Source organism: Octopus bimaculoides, chromosome 14 (genome assembly GCF_046866305.1).
Source record: "Octopus bimaculoides isolate indiv1 chromosome 14, ASM4686630v1, whole genome shotgun sequence".
In the NCBI taxonomy this organism is placed as follows: Eukaryota; Metazoa; Mollusca; class Cephalopoda; order Octopoda; family Octopodidae; genus Octopus; species Octopus bimaculoides.
In genome coordinates, this window is record NC_142941.1 from 19,596,160 (window position 1) to 19,612,546 (window position 16,387).

At 35.0% G+C, this 16,387-nt stretch overlaps 1 protein-coding gene across 1 annotated transcript in view; it reads right to left on the reverse strand.

Moving 5' to 3' along the window:
* LOC106874077 (disintegrin and metalloproteinase domain-containing protein 12) overlaps positions 1-16,387 on the reverse strand; it is a 346,803-nt gene that overhangs the window by 25,678 nt on the left and 304,738 nt on the right. Inside the window, exons 6-11 of the mRNA XM_014921671.3 lie at positions 14,117-14,232; positions 9,784-9,851; positions 8,224-8,307; positions 6,414-6,476; positions 5,326-5,504; positions 2,228-2,312 (exon numbers count right to left, since the gene is read on the reverse strand). Of these exons, the coding sequence (XP_014777157.2) occupies positions 2,228-2,312; positions 5,326-5,504; positions 6,414-6,476; positions 8,224-8,307; positions 9,784-9,851; positions 14,117-14,232 (595 nt within the window). The remainder of the gene's footprint in view (positions 1-2,227; positions 2,313-5,325; positions 5,505-6,413; positions 6,477-8,223; positions 8,308-9,783; positions 9,852-14,116; positions 14,233-16,387) is intronic.

Below are 16,387 nucleotides of genomic sequence, written 5' to 3' on the forward strand. Positions count from 1 at the left end.
GATTATATTGTGGAATGCTCTAGACTAGAAAATGCTGAGATTAGACTGTTTACACAACAATATCAGATGTAGTGGTCATCTGATCAAGCAGAATTTCCTGAAATGGCTGATTTAATCAAACTATATTTTTGAGGTTAACAATGAATCAAGAAAGGATGCTTGATACATTGGGTTGTGTCAGGTATTCAGAGCTCTTTTATCAACTCAGAAATGTAGATGAATACAGTAATCCCTTGACTATTGCGGGTGTTATGCTCCAAAATTCCTGTGATAGGTAAAAATCCACAAATTAGAAACAGTACTGTACTGTATATAATTTTTATTATTCTTATAATTTGCATATATTTATTTTATTATAAATGCAAAACAACACCATAGAAGAACCAACGTAAGCTTAAATAATAAACCACGATAGGTGAGGGATTACTGTAGCGCATTTATTGAGCAAGATGATCTGAGTACTGTTTAGGAGAGATCAGATGAAGGTATGTGGGTGATTGCACAGTACTTACAGGTAGGAGTTCATTAAAAACTCTAGATTCATTACAACTGAATCATCCTATAATGAAACCCCCCCCAAAAAAAATTGAGTATACAACCATGCTACATGGCAGTGAAACATGGGCTGTAACTGCTGAGGACATACGTAAGCTCGCAAGGAATGAAGCCAGTATGCTCCGTTGGATGTGTAATGTCAATGTGAATACCCGTCAGAGTGTAAGTATCTTGAGAGAAAAGCTGAACATTAGAAGCATCAGTTGTGGCGTGCAAGAGAGACGATTGCGCTGGTATGGACATGTGGTGAGAATGGAGGAGGATAGCTGCGTGAAAAAGTGCCACACCCTAACAGTTGAGGGAACCCGTGGAAGAGGTAGGCCCAGGAAGACCTGGGCTGAGGTGGTGAGGCAAGACCTTCGTACATTGGGCCTCACCGAGGCGATGACTACGGACCGAGACCTTTGGAAATGGGCTGTGCGTGAGAAGACCCGGCAAGCCAAGTAAGATCGTTGCCAGTGCCCCTGGACTGGTTCTTGTGCGGGTGGCACATGAGATGCACCATTTTGAGCGTGGCCGTTGCCAGTACCGCCTGACTGGCTCCTGTAGGATTTTCGAGCGAGATCGTTGCCAGTGCCCCTGGACTGGCTTGTGCGGGTGGCACATAAAAGACACCATTTCGAGCGTGGCCGTTTTCGTGCGGGTGACACGTAAAAGCACCCACTACACTCTCTGAGTGGTTGGCGTTAGGAAGGGCATCCAGCTGTAGAAACTCTGCCAAATCAGACTGGAGCCTGGTGTTGCCATCCGGTTTCACCAGTCCTCAGTCAAATCGTCCAACCCATGCTAGCATGGAAAGCGGACGTTAAACGATGATGATGATGATGATATATATATATATATATATATATATATATGTATATATATATATATATTCACACACATACACACCTACAACAGACCCAAAAGTGATGCACCTTTAAAAGTGCCACCGGGATAGACCCCTCCCCAGCTACACTAGTGTGTGCATATATATATATATATATATATATAGCTCTGTGCCAACAAAGTTTTTGAGCTTTTCAACAAGGTAGTGTAAATTTATTCATTGTTTTTTATATAAAATAAAAATTGAAATTGATAGAGATTCATAGGTGCAGGCATGGTAGTGTGGTTAAGAAGTTTGCTTTCTCAACCAGGTGGTTGTGAGTTCAGTTCCACTGCATGGCACCTCAGGCAAGTGACTGCTATAGCCTTGAGCCAACCAAAACCTTGTGAGTGGAGACAGAGACTGGAAGAAACACATCATGTGTGTGTATGTGTGTGCGTGCGTGTATGTATATATATATATATATATATATATATATATATATATATATATATATTAGTATGCACATATCTGTACACTTATCTTGACATCACATGCTGGTTGCAAACAAGCATCACCATCATACCAGCAATGTCGTTCATTTCTAGTCTTCTGTGAAAAGAAGATATCGGATCATGGAGAAATATTACCATACCTGGAAACAGGTGAAGGTTAGTGACAGGAATGGCATCCAGCCATAGAAAATCTACCCAAACAAAATTTCATCTGACTCATGCAAGCACAGAAAAGGCACACTATATGATGATGATGATGATGATGTCGATAATAGAAATATTTTGGAGGTGTTTTAGTAACACTTGCTGTATGTACACCCTCTGGCTATATAAGGAAAAGAATACCTACACTATTGACTCCACCAGATGATTGATGCATACATATTTTCCCTTGCGATGCCTTGCCAATAACGCCATTAGCAAACTTGAAACCTCTGTAAAATAGTAATAAAAAAAAAAAAAAAAAATTTAGAATCTATATTTTAATCAATAATACATTGTAAAGTAACTAGCATACCTGTGTTGTCAAAAATGCAAACTGTTCTATTAATGATAGAAAATGGCATATCAACGCAATAGGGAAAACCATTAATGAATGTCAACAATCTAATAAACATATGTATATACATTGAATTGAAGCAGTTGAAGAATCAGATACAATTGTGACATCTCGGTTGAAAATATCACCCACATAATGTACGTTTGTGTGTGTGCGTGTGTGTGTGTGTATCATCTATCTATCTATCTCTCTATCTATTTTTAAATATATATATACATATATATATATATATATATATACATATAGTATTAATAAAATAGATGGAGTAAGTAAAATATTTTATTGGGGATGACACGTTTCGACCCATTCTGGGTCTCTTCGGGTACATCAATAAAAAAAAGTCTTACTAGAGATTTTCTGATTCGGTTTTACATACCGCTATATGTCCATCAATCGAAACTGTGCCGGTGCTTTACTCATCATCTATTTATACATTTCGTATAATTTATCCATTATACATACATATATATATATATATATAAATACACACACAAACATACATATGCACATATACATACATATGTACATATAAATACATAATCATACATATATATATACATACCTACACATATACACACACACATATATATGTACATATATACGTCACCACAAAGTATATGGAAATCCTCTGAGCCCCTCACTGCCATTCACTCCCACTCCATCTGGTGTTTTACTCTTCTTTCCCTACAGTTCAACTGACAGGAGATACTTTGCTTTTTTTAATTATATAAAAAGATAAATTATATGCTTCATTTTTGAGAAAAAAACACTTGGAAAAATAATTGAAACACATATCTATCAAATTACTATTTTTAAATCTCACAATGAGAGATATTCAACAACAGTACTTTGGAGTAAAGATTGTTTCTAATTTATAGATAAGTGACTAGTTGTCACTTTGAAAACTATATATTTCAAACAGGAATTTGGCAGCACCACCTCTAGCCGAACAATTATTCTGTGCTGATGAAGGGAAATAGCCCGGAAATCGGAATACACAGATATTGTTTTGAGCTGAGTGGAGGTGCTAGATTCCCTTGTTCAAAAATATAAGGACACAGATCATGTTGTATAGCCAGCTGGAGACGATGTCTCCTAGGGCTAAATTACAGCAACATTCGTCCTAAACCAGCACTGCCATGTTATGTTGGCAAACAATTTTTACTCCAAAATATCTTTGACTTTACATTTTTTTAAAAATTCATTTTCAGATGAAATTGTTAAAGCAAAAGGTTTTATTGTTGGCTACTCCTTGCACAGCCAATCTTTTAGCCAAATTCAAAACCATAATCAGGAGGCCAATAACTCAAATAATATCCAACAAGACAAATATTTTGTCTAGTGCAGTGGTTATCAACTAGGGTTCATATGACCCCTGGGGGGAGGCGAAGAGCTCCATGTAAGATTTTTGGGTGTTCACATAAGCAAAATAGTAAATTGGGTTCACAGTAGTATTTTATGGGTCCATGAAAAAATTTTGCTTTAAATGTATTTATTGCAAGAAACAGCTAGGTTTTTCTCTAATGTTTTACATAGTTCAAGTGAATGTCTGATGAACAAAGTAGGAATTTTAAAAGAAGTATCTGTAAAACTAGTTTTTGAACATCAAATGGCTATGGGGGTCCACCAGAATAAAATAGTACTTAAAGGGGTCCATAAGTCAAAAAAAAAAAATGGTTGAAAACCACTAGGCTTTAGAGGTTCATTGTGCTTCTCAAAGTTGTAGAAGTAACTTCACCTCAAGGAGGGGAACATACAATTTCCTGCAATTCAGACTGCCTCATGGTTGCAGCAGACAAAATGGAAAAAGTGTTGCCCAAGAGGATGGTGAGGGAGATAAGCTGGAGCAGCCACTCTGACGTGCAGGGCTCACATCTGTGGACAGCCATCTCCACCCCGAGAGTGGTGAGCAGGTATATGGACTGGGAGCCAAGAACTACAGAAATCTCCACCGCCATAACCACAAACTAGTCAGAGAATGACTGATACCTTGACAGTTTGCTGAAAAGTGCTGTAGAAATTACTAATTAATTCTTTTGCTACTATATTTCTACAGAAATACTATTGCCTTTGTTTCAATAATTTAAAAAATAATGAGGAATTTAGTAAAATATCTTACTGAGTTGGTGTTTGGAACATAAAGTTGTGAGAAGGTTCTAATTTAGATCACTTTAAAACATGAAGTTTGTATCATAGAAACAGGACCAGCCTCAGGCAGGCTGGTTGGTATCAAAAGGGTTAACAGAATTTCTCTTTGGTGCCAAGCATGACAAGAAACCCTTATTGTTCACGTCAGGTATAGCAGGTATACTTAACATGGACAATATTAATTTGTTACATAGACTGAAAGCCGCGTTTGTACAGTAGGAGCAAACAGGAGTACATTTATGCTTTCTTCAAGTGCTTTAGTTTTATAAGAGAACAAAATGGTTGAACAGATAAAATGCCTTGACCCTTAGTGAAAGAGGCAAGGTATTTTGTACTATTATGAAACATTGTATCCTTCTTTTCAAGGTATCAAGTTGCGAAGAAATAAATAAATAAATATTCATTCTATGCTTTATTCCCAAGAAACTAATAGGCTGGAAGTTCTAAGATCAAATCTTGATCAGGAGGTTAGTGACTTAAAATCAAGCTAAGAGAAATTATTAAAATTCCAAATAAACAGCTTTCTCTGACTGAAACCTTTAGAAGGAAAATGGTCATAGAACAGAACTGAAAACTGTCATAATATCGTCAAAAGACTCTAATAAAATGTTTACTGGGGTTGATCTGTTCATCCAAAACCCTTCAAGGTGGTGCCCCAGAAATGACTTCAGCCCAATGACTGAAATATGTATAAAAAAAAAAACGATAGAAAAAAAGCTAGACAAATGAAGATAACTTACACTAGCAACTGTGCATTGTCATTCAATTGAATTGGGTTTATTCGTTGTTGGCGGTAATGTAAGAACCTCGTAAGGGTTTCCTGAGGATCCCCACGATCAATCTTAATAGGTATATTTGATGGGTCTCTCCAAATCTCAACACCAACAAGGCCAATGTAAAGATTTAAGGGCCGATATATCTAAAATGAAAATAGCAAGAACTTATTTATGTCAGTAAACATTTCACTTATGATTACATAAAAATACTTGTATGACTTGCTTTCACAGGCAACTATTTAAAAAACATGATTTGCTGACCTGAAAGCTCAGCCTAACAATGGTGATGAGCTAAAATCTTTCAATCAATTTCTTTATACCAGCACCCACTGTGCTTTGGAAATTATCTTCCACATATGGAAGAAGAAGAAGAAGAAGAAGAAGAAGAAGAAGAAAAAGGAGGAGGAGGAGGAGAAGAAGAAGAAGAAAAAGGAGGAGGAGGAGAAGAAGAAGAAGAAGAAAAAGGAGGAGGAGGAGGAGAAGAAGAAGAAGAAAAAGGAGGAGGAGGAGGAGAAGAAGAAGAAGAAAAAGGAGGAGGAGGAGGAGAAGAAGAAGAAGAAAAAGGAGGAGGAGGAGGAGAAGAAGAAGAAGAAAAAGGAGGAGGAGGAGGAGAAGAAGAAGAAGAAGAAGGAGGAGGAGGAGGAGAAGAAGAAGAAGAAGGAGGAGAAGAAGAAGAAGAAAAAGAAGGAGGAGGAGAAGAAGAAGAAGAAAAAGAAGAAAAAGAATGAGGAGGAGAAGAAGAAGAAAAAGAAGAAAAAGAATGAGGAGGAGAAGAAGAAGAAGAAGAAGAAGAAGAAGAAGAAGAAGAAGAAGAAGATTTTGACAAATTTTGTATAGGCATGTGTATGTGTGTGTGTGTATGTATGTATGTATGTATGTATTTCAAATGCCTAGATTTATTCAGAGTCCCAGACAAATTTGTAAAGATGAATCATCTTAAATTCCTTCAGTTACAAACAAAGCAATTTGTAGTTGTTGCTGTTGTTTAAATGTGCGAAATATACCAAAATATATATAATAATATCAACATCAAACAATGGAAGAATACTTACCATGTTCACTGTGTTTGCAATATTGATTAATCTTCTTTCCGTTTTGTCTTTGTGTAGATTGTGCTGAAAATGAAAATATTTTAAAAGATATTATATACATCAAGTGAGGAACTAACAAATGAAATAATATCAACAGTAGTTCAGAATAAATAATTTTTTGTCTTTCTGCAAATGAATTATACAGGTGAACTGTTTCCCAATATGTTCTTTCAAATGTTGCGGCTTGGAAGGGTCATTATGTCAATAATAATAAACACATACACACACTGGTTCAATATCACTTTTTTATTGTTAGTCAATCAGTTAAATATTCATTTCTACTCGAAGCACAAAGCCTGAAATTTTGGGGGAAGGGGCCAGTTGGTTAGATCAACCTCAGTACGCAACTGGTACTTAATTTATCGACCCTGAAAGGATGAAAGGCAAAGTTGACCTCGGCGGAATTTGAATTCAGAACATAAAGACAGACTGCTAAGCATTTCGCCCGGCATGCTAATGTTTCTGCCAGCTCACCGCCTTCAATCAATTAACCAACAAACTAACCAATCATTTTTTTTAATGTATTGGTTAAACAATCAATTGGTTGTTTGTTTGCTAAAGTCCTTTCATCGCTATTCATGACCTCATCAATGAGACACCAGCTCTCTTCAATGTCTACCTTGAAACTATCAGAGAATTAGTCCTATTCTAGTGTATGTGTGTACTTGTGCTAGTATATGTGTACGTCAATGTGTGGTTTCTTTTTGCTTTGATTTTTGAGTAATTCTCAGAATGTCATAATATGAAGTATTAGATTTGCAAGGATTAACTTGGAATAGACTAAAGAAAAAAATATGTAGGATCATTGAAGTGAGGAAAAAATATTTACAGAAAAGCAAAAAGCAAGGTGAATTATTTGTATGTCATGAAAAGAAATATGTAGTTGTAGTTATTTAACCCTAGAAAAGTCCTGATTGAGCTTTACCTATGATCAAAGGAAATTGCGCCATGATTTTTCTGTTTTCACAAACACATTTCATCTCAGATTACAAGATCAAATGTTTCCTCCTTTTTTTACCTTAAAGATGCTGGTGATTTAAGAGAGGCTTTTTGTTACATCTAGCAGGTTATGCATCCATGTAGAGACCCTTATCAGCTAGCTTGTAATCTCTAAGATGAGCAACCCTATCTGAAATTTAAGGTTACTCTTCTTCTTAACATTCCCTAAAATTCCTAATATTTAGTTTTTACTGAATTGACAAACAGATGAGTTGAAGCAAACTCCTACTAGTGTTCTTGTATTCTGGTGACTATATTTAGTTACATAGCTTTATAATTCTAAAGTACAATAGCAAAAACAATATTTACATAAAGTGAAATACCTCAACATTCTAAAAATAGAAAATGCAGCCATTTACTGAGAAGGGCTGCAAATTAAAGTATTTGTTTTAATTATGGAATTTTTGTAAAAAAAAAACAAAACATTATATTGTAGCATTTATAACTAAGTTTGGATTATCTAGCAAATAATTACCGCTGAAAAATACTGTAGGACTCATAGCTATTCTCCTGCTAGGGAGACTGTACCTAACTGAGGGACATAAAAGTAGCTGGATTTAAATTTGTGCAACCTTCAAGTCAAACACTCAATATATCTCTGTGCTGATAGAGTTTTTCCAATATGAAATCTGTTTTCTATCAAATAAAGTTTCAGTTAGATATCATAACAGAGCTAACATTCCATTTTTTTTTGTTTTTTTTTATTTTACAAAGATGAATAATTAATTAAAAAAAAACACTCATAAAATCAAAGAGTGTCAACACCACTTACTGTGCCACTATCAGCAACAAGATAAAGCTCCACATATCTTGTCTCTTTATTGCTTCCATATGGTCCTCTGATGCTTCGGCGAACCTGTACAAAATAGCAAGGAAAAAAATTAGCCATTAAATTTCAAGATATGGAACATCAACTTTAAAATGAAAGTGGAACGTTTATATATACACATATAATGTAATATGATATAATCATATTAATTATTCAAAGAGAGTGGCAGTTGGAGATATTGGTAATTTGTATTCTATTTTAAATGTTGCAATGAAAGATGGTTTATTTTTAATCTGTTTGCTATGAACAAATAGCTTTTTGATGTATAGTTCATGGATAGAAGGACAATAGTTTTTGTCAACAAGCAGTAATGAGTTAAAGTAACTTTGTGGGTAAAACCTGCAATAAACTTGTATCCTACCAAAGGGACTGATATCTCAATAATTGAAACTCTAATCATTTGTTTCAGAATTGAAGGTGAAAATCGAAACTATTTATTGTTCCATCCATCTTCTCTGCCCACTATATTTGGGTGGGTTGCGAGGATAGAGTCCCCAGGCACCTTCTATATAGGATCCAATCAGAAGCAATCATTATTATACTTTCCAGCTGGATTCCAAAGTGTGACTGAACTGAAACTATGGATGTGGGTGCTGGTGTCACATAAAAAGCACTGGTGATTGTGCCATGTAAAAAGCACCCATTACTCTCTGTACAGTGGTTGGCATTAGGAAGGGTATCCAGCCACAGAAACCAAACCAAAACAGACTACAGAAATTGGTGCCTTGTCAGCTCCTATCAAGCTGTCCAACCCATGTCAGCATAAAAAACAGACGTTAAATGTTGACAAGGGTGATGATGATGTTTCAATTTGTCTTCCTCTAAGTCTCCTACTAGTTGACTCAGCTTGAAGAATCTGTTTTGCAATTCTTTCCTGCTACATTCTAACAGCATGTCTGTAGTACTGGAGCTGCGACTTCTCAATGCAGAGAAGTTGCACCTTGACCTGAAGGGGTTCTCTAATCTTTGAGCTACATACCCTGTCTAGTAACATTATTCCAGAGACTCTTTGGAGGAACCCCATTTCAGCTGCTTGTATTCGTGACCTTATTCTTTTGGTTATTATCCAACATTCATGACCATAGGTCAGGAAAGACACACAAACTGAATTGAAGATAGTTTGGTTATTTATTATTGTTTTGTGATTGTTTTTCATATCTTCATTTACTGCTGCATATCCCTTTAAGATCCAGGTTACTGTATCAAATGTTATGCTTATTTATTCACATTGTCTTGAATTAACCATTGTAGCTTCATGATTTCAAATAATGTAATTGTTTACTTTTAGAATGACGTTGTAAGGTAGGTGAGAGAGGTTAAATCTGACTGCATAAGGCTGGTTTAAATGCTAAAGGGATATACAAGAATAATAACAATATAAATTTAGAATATTAAAAACATGTGAGCTCATAATTTGAAAGGATTTTTCAGCTTCTGAAACTGGAAAGGATTAAAAAGGTATGTATATCTATGTTGCATACTTTCAATAACAACTAAACATACCCGTTTAAGGAGATTTCTTGAAAATATTTCATGAATATCTTTATGTTCATAATCGTGAGCATCATTACCTGCAATCAAAGATAGACAACAAAAATATGTCAACAAAAAATATCACATAATAAATGATTGAATGGTTCAAAGATGACTAAAAGTTAAGAAATCTTATTCTTTAACAACATTATTTGTTTCAAATTTTGGTACAAGCCCAGCAGGTTCAAGGGAGGGGGTAAGCCACTTGCATCAACATCAGTGTTCAACAGGTACTTATTTTACCGACTCCAAATGGATGAAAGACTAAGTCAACCTTGACAGCATTTGAACTCAGAATGTGAAGACAAACAAAATGTTGTTAAGCATTTTGCCTGACATGCTAATGATTCTGCCAGCTGATTGCCTTACTTATTAACAATATTATTAACAACACATTAATGTGATATCAAACATTGCATCTTATAGTTCTATTAATTCCTGTTAAGTGCACATTTAACTGTAGTATTTTGCCTGGTATGCTAATGATTCTGAGAGCTTGCTGAGTTTACTCTTTAACAATATTATTAATAGCACATTAAGTGACATCAAACATTATATCTTATGGTTTGCTTACAGCACACAACTAGCAACAACATCTATTAATTCCTGTCATGTGTTCATTTAACTGCAGTTAAGCATTGTAAAACTAAAACAAATATCTTCTCTTTCTATAGGAATATGACAAAGACATGGACAATGATATGTGTTGAGTATTTTAGCTGATCAGTATGAATTGGCAATGGAAGTTAATTCATAACAAAAGCCAATATTAAAAGGCAAGAGAAGTGGTAAATTATAAAAAAATATCAAGCTTCCCTTTTTTAGCTGGTTCTGTATTATAGTTGCAACTAATCATTGTCAGAATGGAAAAGTGGGCATTAAAATAAATCATATGGTGATGATAATGTATAAAAATCATGCAGATATGGCAGTGTGATAAGAAGTTTGTTTCCCAACTACATGGTTCCAGGTTCAATCTCACTGTGTGACACTTTAGGCTTCTATTATAGCACCAGGATGACTAAAGCCTTGTGAATGGACTTTGTAGGCAGAAACTGAAAGAAGCTTGTTGTATATGTCTATGTGTGTCTGTCCTGCAACTGCTTGATAACTGGTGTTGGTTTGTTTATGTCCCTATAACTTAGTGGTTCGGCAGAAGAAGCTGATAGAATAAGTACCAGGATGAAAAAAGACAAGTAGTAGGATCAATTTGTTCAATGAAAACTCTTGAAGTTAATGCCCCACCGTGGTTGCAATTCAATAACTTGAAACGAGTGAAAGATAGCGGACAAAGGAAATCATTATAGAAAGTAAATTATAAATGTTATTGTGCTATAGAAACCACATAAACACACACATATAATTACTACTATTTGAAAATAAATTACTTTAAATTAATATTCTTGAAGAATTTTATATATAATGTTAAACACCAAAGAAAAATACTGATAATAGTCAAGATACCACACTACCAGACATTTAGTCCATGTAGTTTCTGAATTCAAGTCTTACTGTGACAAGATATAATAAGCATCTGTCATGTTCCAATTTTAAGAAATCGCATATCAGTTACTCCTTTCTATAAAAATCGGAACTGAACATGTATTTATATTTATATTTGGCAGAAAAATTTCCTGAATGAAATGACAAAAGTAGTCAAGAGTTACGTCCCTTGAAAAATGCCATCCCTTGCAAGAATTCAGAAAGAAATTCTAAACACGAATGCAAAATTTAGAATTAAAAAAGTCCTGAAATTGACCAAACAGGGACGAAAGTTTTAGTTTGAAGAAAATCGGACAAGAAAATTTTCCTATTTGGGAAGTGTTCATGTTTGATGAACAGAAAAGTAATAGGCAAGAGATGCCAAACAGTGTATCCAAATGTAAAAAATGCATGCACAAGTGATGCAATCGGACAACAAGCAAGCTGACAGAGATGGACTTCAGGTGTAAGTGGATGTACAGGAGTAGTTTGCAGTTAGTGTGTTCATAGAATATATATATTTCTTCAAATGCTTAGATGGTTCCTTTGAAGTAGTTGGTGGCTTCTGTACCCTGATGACCGAATTAGCAATGAAGTTGGATGTTCAAAAAACGAAGTAACCAGAAGCATTCTGCTGGAACAAAAGGGATTCATCACTAAATGGACAGTGGATTGTCTGATAGTTGGTATGAAGGGCAATGTTACATGATAGTGAAACAAGGACACTGAATGTGAAGGCTAGAAAGAAAGTGAGAATGCTTCACTAAGTGTGTAAAGTTAATTTGCAAGAACAATGAAGCACAAATGAGCCGAGATAAAAAGTGTGCATAAGAGAAATCAGATGTAGTATGCAAGAAAGAAGGGGGACTTGTTGTCCCCTTTAATATTTCACTTATGTTTAAGGTGGTGAGCTGGCAGAAACATTAGCACACCGGGTGAAATACTTGGGTGGTATTTTGTCTGTCTTTATGTTCTGAGTTCAAATTCTGCCAAGGTCAACTTTGCCTTTCATCCTTTCAGGGTTGATAAAGTACCAGTTAGATACTAGGGTCAATCTAATTGAATGCCCCGCCTCCCCCAAAATTTAGGGCCTTGTGCTTAGAGTAGAAAAGAATATTTGGCTTATGTCTGATTTCCCTCAGTTTAAGTATTAAAGAAGGCAAAGGCAGGGTATCAGTTCAGAAATAGCAAGGGGAAAATTAACCATTTGCTCTACATGGATGGTATGAAACTTTTTAGTAAGAATGAAAAAGAGATAGATTCCTAAATACAGACGGTAAAACTCTTCAGCAAAAATATAGGCATGAAATTTGGCTTAGATAAGTGTGTAATATTAATCATGAGAAGGGGACAGGTAGTTAACAGTGAAGGCATCCAATTACCAGATGGCCAGACATTAAAATCATTGAAAGGAGGAGAGAATTATAAGTATCTAGGAGTATTAGAATCTGATTGAGTACTAACTACAGAAATGAAAACAAAAATTGAGAAGGAGTACATCAAAAGGGTGAGGAAGTTAATGAAGTCAAAGCTAAATGGTCTGAATCTAGTGGAAGCTATAAATACTTGGACACTATCATTACTTAGATACTCGACAGCTTTTGTAGACTGGACAAAAACTGAATTAGCAAAGCTAGACAGAAGAACTAGAAAGGAATTCAATATGAATGGAGGACTCCACCCAAGGGCAGGAGTAGCAAGATTATACCTATTTAGAAAGGAAGGTGGAAGAGGGTTAATATCAGTAGAAGACTGCGTGGAGTTAGCTGGAGTAGATATAGACTCCTATGTAGGTAATAGTGAAGAAAGTTTATTAAAAGCTGTTAGAGTCACAGCAAGAGATAGGGAAACCAAAACACCAAACAAACTTAAAAATCAGGAAAAAGAACAGAAATTATCTGACTGGCAGGATAAGGCATTGCATGTTAGATTTCCAAAGAGAGTTTCAACGAATAGTAGTAGTGAGACATGGTTATGGCTGCAGAAAGGAAAGCTGAAGGGGGAGACAGAAAGTTTGTTAGTATCTGCACAAGATCAAGCATTAAGGACTAATTGGATAAAAGCCAAGATAGACAAAAACCAAGTAGATTCCCAATGTAGATTATGCAAATCAAAAGAGGAAAGTGTTGCTCATATAGTAAGTGAATGTAGCATGCTAGCACAGAAAGAATACAAGAAATGACATGATAATTTAGGGAGAGCAATCCACTGGGAGCTGTGTAAAAAGCTATGATTTGAACATACTGATAAATGGTTTGAACATGAACCTAGTAAAATACTAGAAAGTAAGAAATACAAGATGTTGTGGGACTTTAACATTCAGACAGAGTAATAAAAGGTAGAAGGCCTGGTTTGGTAGTAACAGACAAAAAAGAATAGAAAGTGCCAGATAACTGACTTTATAGTCACAAATGATGAAAAAATTAATATGAGGAGTATACAAAAAATAGCAAAGTATTAGGACCTAGCTATTGAATTACAGAGACTATGGAAAGTGTGGGTAAAATGTATCCCAGTAGTTATAGGTGCATTGGGAACTATCCCTAAGGATCTGAACAGATGGATAGAAGAAATAGGCATAAAAACCCAGTTTAGTACAGCTGCAGAAAACAGTGTTATTAGGGACAGCTAGGATACTTAAGAGGGTTCTTAGAATCTCAGGTTGCTTGCTGTAAGCCAACAAGAGGGTTCTTGGCATTTAAGGCTACTTGTTGTAGCCTGACGTTAGGATTCTTTTCTTTTCCAACAGTCTAATCTGTTGAGTGCATATGAATAGTAATGATGATGATGAAAATAAAAAAAATTCCATATAGGATCTTACCACAATGTGATGCTGTTTCATCTGTCATATTTTTGTACCAATAATGTAGTGTTGGGTCTAAACTGTTCCCAGCTGGCTCAATGTGATATAGTCCATCATCTTTTATAACGAGGCCGCTGCAATAAGTAATATATACATGTATAGTAGCAGAGATACCCGGCATTGCCCAGGAATGAAATTTTTCTTTATATATTAGAAGAAAAAGCAAAATACGTTGTACAGAAATTTGTCTTTCAAAATTCAATTTGTTCTTCAATTGGGATACAATTTATTCTTTAACTGGGAAATCAATTCTGAATTCTTAATAATAATAATAATAATAATAATAATAATAATAATAAATGAAATTACAAAATTTACCGCTTTTATGAAAGGAGATAAATTCTACCACATATGAAGGAAATTATGTAAAGAGCTTCTGGGTAAACAGCATTCTTTATTTTCTGGTTTGGAGAATAGAAAAATAAGTCTTGCAAACTACCTACTCTGGAGCAACCAATGTAAAGTTGATTGTGAGAAAAGCAAGCCAGTAGATTTCAAAGACTGACCTTGAGTTCTATTAAAAGACATTGTAAAGAAAAATTGCACTGGGAATTGTGTTCATTTGAACTCAAATGACATGTCTGTTGGTTTGATTGGAATTTTGGAATGAAAACTTCTTCCCCAGAGACACATCCATTAATGGTAGCTTCTGTCACATTAGGAGGTAATGTCTTCACAATCAACCTTGTCCCATTGCATAATTTAGAAGGATCTAAATTTCTTAGAAGCATTATTGGGACTCTTACCTTCAGAAAAAGTTTATGTGGAAGAGTTCCAGGTGGCTCAGTAGAATTAAGCAACTCTGTTGGGCAATGGACAGCTTGATTTTCATCAAGGACTGAATCAACTGATTTGTACTTCTTAATGACTGTTGGAATCTTATTCATTAATTCATGGTTAATTCTTGCTACTGTCTCATTTTTTGGAGCAAGAATAGCCCTTTCACACAACCATTTATGTGAATTATAATTATTATTTAAGTCTTAAGATACCCTGTTCTTCAATTCAGCTGGGGAATTCACCATGATTGCAATGATATCACCATTCCTAAGAAATGGTACTTATTCTTTTAACTAATTGGAGGAGCCAGGTTGAAAACTGTTTTGCACATAAATAAAGCATTTCTAACTTTGGCACAAGGCCTTGCATTTTGAGGAAGAAGTGTTCTTCACATTCACTCAAGAATTTAATTTGAAAGTGGCTGAACACTCTACAGAAACTTGAACCCTTAACACAGTTCTCAGGGACATTCAGCATAACATACAAAATGTAACAAGGCTGGCCTATTGGATTACAGGTATAACTCATTTTTCTAGCTGAGTGGACTGGAGCAGTGAGAAATAAAGTGCTTTGCTCAAGGGCACAATGCACTGCTGGGAATTATACTCATAACTTTACTAAGACACACACCTTCAATATATATATATATATATATATATATATATATATATATATATATATATATATATATATATTTGACTGGAAGATTGAAAGGCAAATTAGAAATTGATGGGATTTGAAATCAGAATGTAAATCATTAGTAATGCTCAGAACTGTCTGATAGTATCTTTGACCAACTTCACAAACACCACTGATCCCTTTTAAGTATACTCTTTATGCAATATGTATTGTCTCTATCCTTACTGGATCATCTGATCACTTGGTATGGTGATGTATAAGTTTTCTACAAAGGAACTAATTATGACAAAAATATATCCAAAAGAAACAACAATCATAAATTGAACCAGTGAAGGAGCACAACCTGTTAGAAATAGCAGCCATGTCTTTCTTAAATCACACCCTGTCATCTTAAAGAAATGAGAACACTATATTTAACCCTTTAGTATTTAGAGTACTATGTCAAATATAACACTTATTAATTCACATTGTATTGAATTAAACCATGCCTTATCTCATTGCTTTGAGACTTCAATGATATAATTCTTTATTTTCGGAATGACATTGTAGGGTAGGTGTAAAAGGCTGGCTCCGACCAATTTGAACATAAAACAGGTTGAATATTTGTGGGCTGGATATGAGCAGTTTAAATGCTAAAGAGTTAAGAATAAAGTCAAGATGATCATGACTAGAATACCTAAGTAATAAATTTGTTCAATCAGTGTTAATTTAGGGTCAAACAACTAAGATGAATTCAGTAGGGGTTAAACTAATGGTGTTGCTGGCAGTGGCATTGGCATCACCACCCTTATCATCATCATCATTTAATGC